Genomic DNA, 1,250 nt, shown 5'->3' on the forward strand with positions numbered 1-1,250 from the left:
ATACTCAGGCAGGAACAGAGGATGGATATGTCTGTCTGTTTAATGTTGATGAAGACAGAGTCATGTATGATAAGAGCTTGGCCAAACAAGAAGGTAAGTGTTTTGATCCCATGTATCTTTTCCTGCTTGTATATTTTAGAATGTGAATTTGAAATGAGACTATTGATATTCAGTGTTAAAAGAGGTAATTCTGGTACAGTTTTGCCATATAAACGGATAAACTTTAGTATGCTGTTCATTAGAATATTTCTTGTATATTACCATGTAGATATAAATCACATATATCCTTAAATATTGCTGAATAATTTTTGGTGATAATCTGCTATTTTGTCCACTTTGTAGGTAGAATTTTGAGCATAGGCTGGCACCTGAGTGGAAACTACATTGTCACTGGATCTGTTAACTGTGTGAGACTCTGGTCATTAAAAGATGGGAGGGTAAGTGTTATGTTATCTGTTTGAGTAAATTGACTTACATCCACTGAAACATATAACTCCAGTAATGGTGCATTTGATAATAATATGTAATTTAAATTAACCAGGTAAATGTCTGTTAGGCCTCAATTCCACAGATATATTTATTCACTTTGAAGTATTGAAAGCGAAATTCATACATTTTTCCCCCCGTGTGGATTCAGGTTACGAGATGTTCAATGGGGCAAACTATGGGAAGGGAGATTATTGTATGGTGCGTAGCTATCCTGGACGACATGACAATTGTTAGCGGCGACTCAAGGTAAATGTTGTCTTTAGACTGTTTTGAGGTGAGAGATTCAATTATTTGCCAGTTTTGATAATGTTTTCTGGAATTTTATATCCTTTTTCTTAGCTTAATCCAATTAATATGTGAAGTGTACTCTTTACTTCTCTATACCTGTATATTTCAACCTGTTCATTGTACCTATATATGTAAGTTGTGTTTAGTGCTTATATGAATTCCTTACTTTTTTTGCATTAACAGAGGGAAAACATGCTTTTGGAATTCCACACTTGGAACAATGACACAGTACGTGCAAACCCACAAAGCAGACGTCTTGTCTCTCGTCATATGTCCAGAACAGAAGTCACTGTATGTCGCAGGTGAGTGTTGGAAGAAGAAGGTCTCACATTTCTTTAGTGGTTTAGGTGCGAGGTCCTGTTGTTCGCTTTCCTGTTGGTGGTTTGGGTGATTGGTGGCACTTCAAGAAGGAAGGACAGTGGGTAGGGAGGATTTAGAGAGAGAATGATAATTGTTGGGCAGACATAACAATG

General features: G+C 36.6%; 1 protein-coding gene across 1 annotated transcript in view; it reads left to right on the forward strand.

Moving 5' to 3' along the window:
- The window catches only part of LOC119588001 (U3 small nucleolar RNA-associated protein 4 homolog), a gene marked incomplete at its 3' end in the record, with an annotated part of 8,988 nt that overhangs the window by 4,624 nt on the left and 3,114 nt on the right, over positions 1-1,250 (forward strand). Inside the window, 4 exon segments of the mRNA XM_037936720.1 lie at positions 9-93; positions 343-437; positions 638-735; positions 961-1,079. Coding sequence (XP_037792648.1) covers positions 9-93; positions 343-437; positions 638-735; positions 961-1,079 — 397 coding nt within the window.

Source organism: Penaeus monodon, chromosome 23, assembly GCF_015228065.2.
Source record: "Penaeus monodon isolate SGIC_2016 chromosome 23, NSTDA_Pmon_1, whole genome shotgun sequence".
Lineage (NCBI taxonomy): Eukaryota > Metazoa > Arthropoda > Malacostraca > Decapoda > Penaeidae > Penaeus > Penaeus monodon.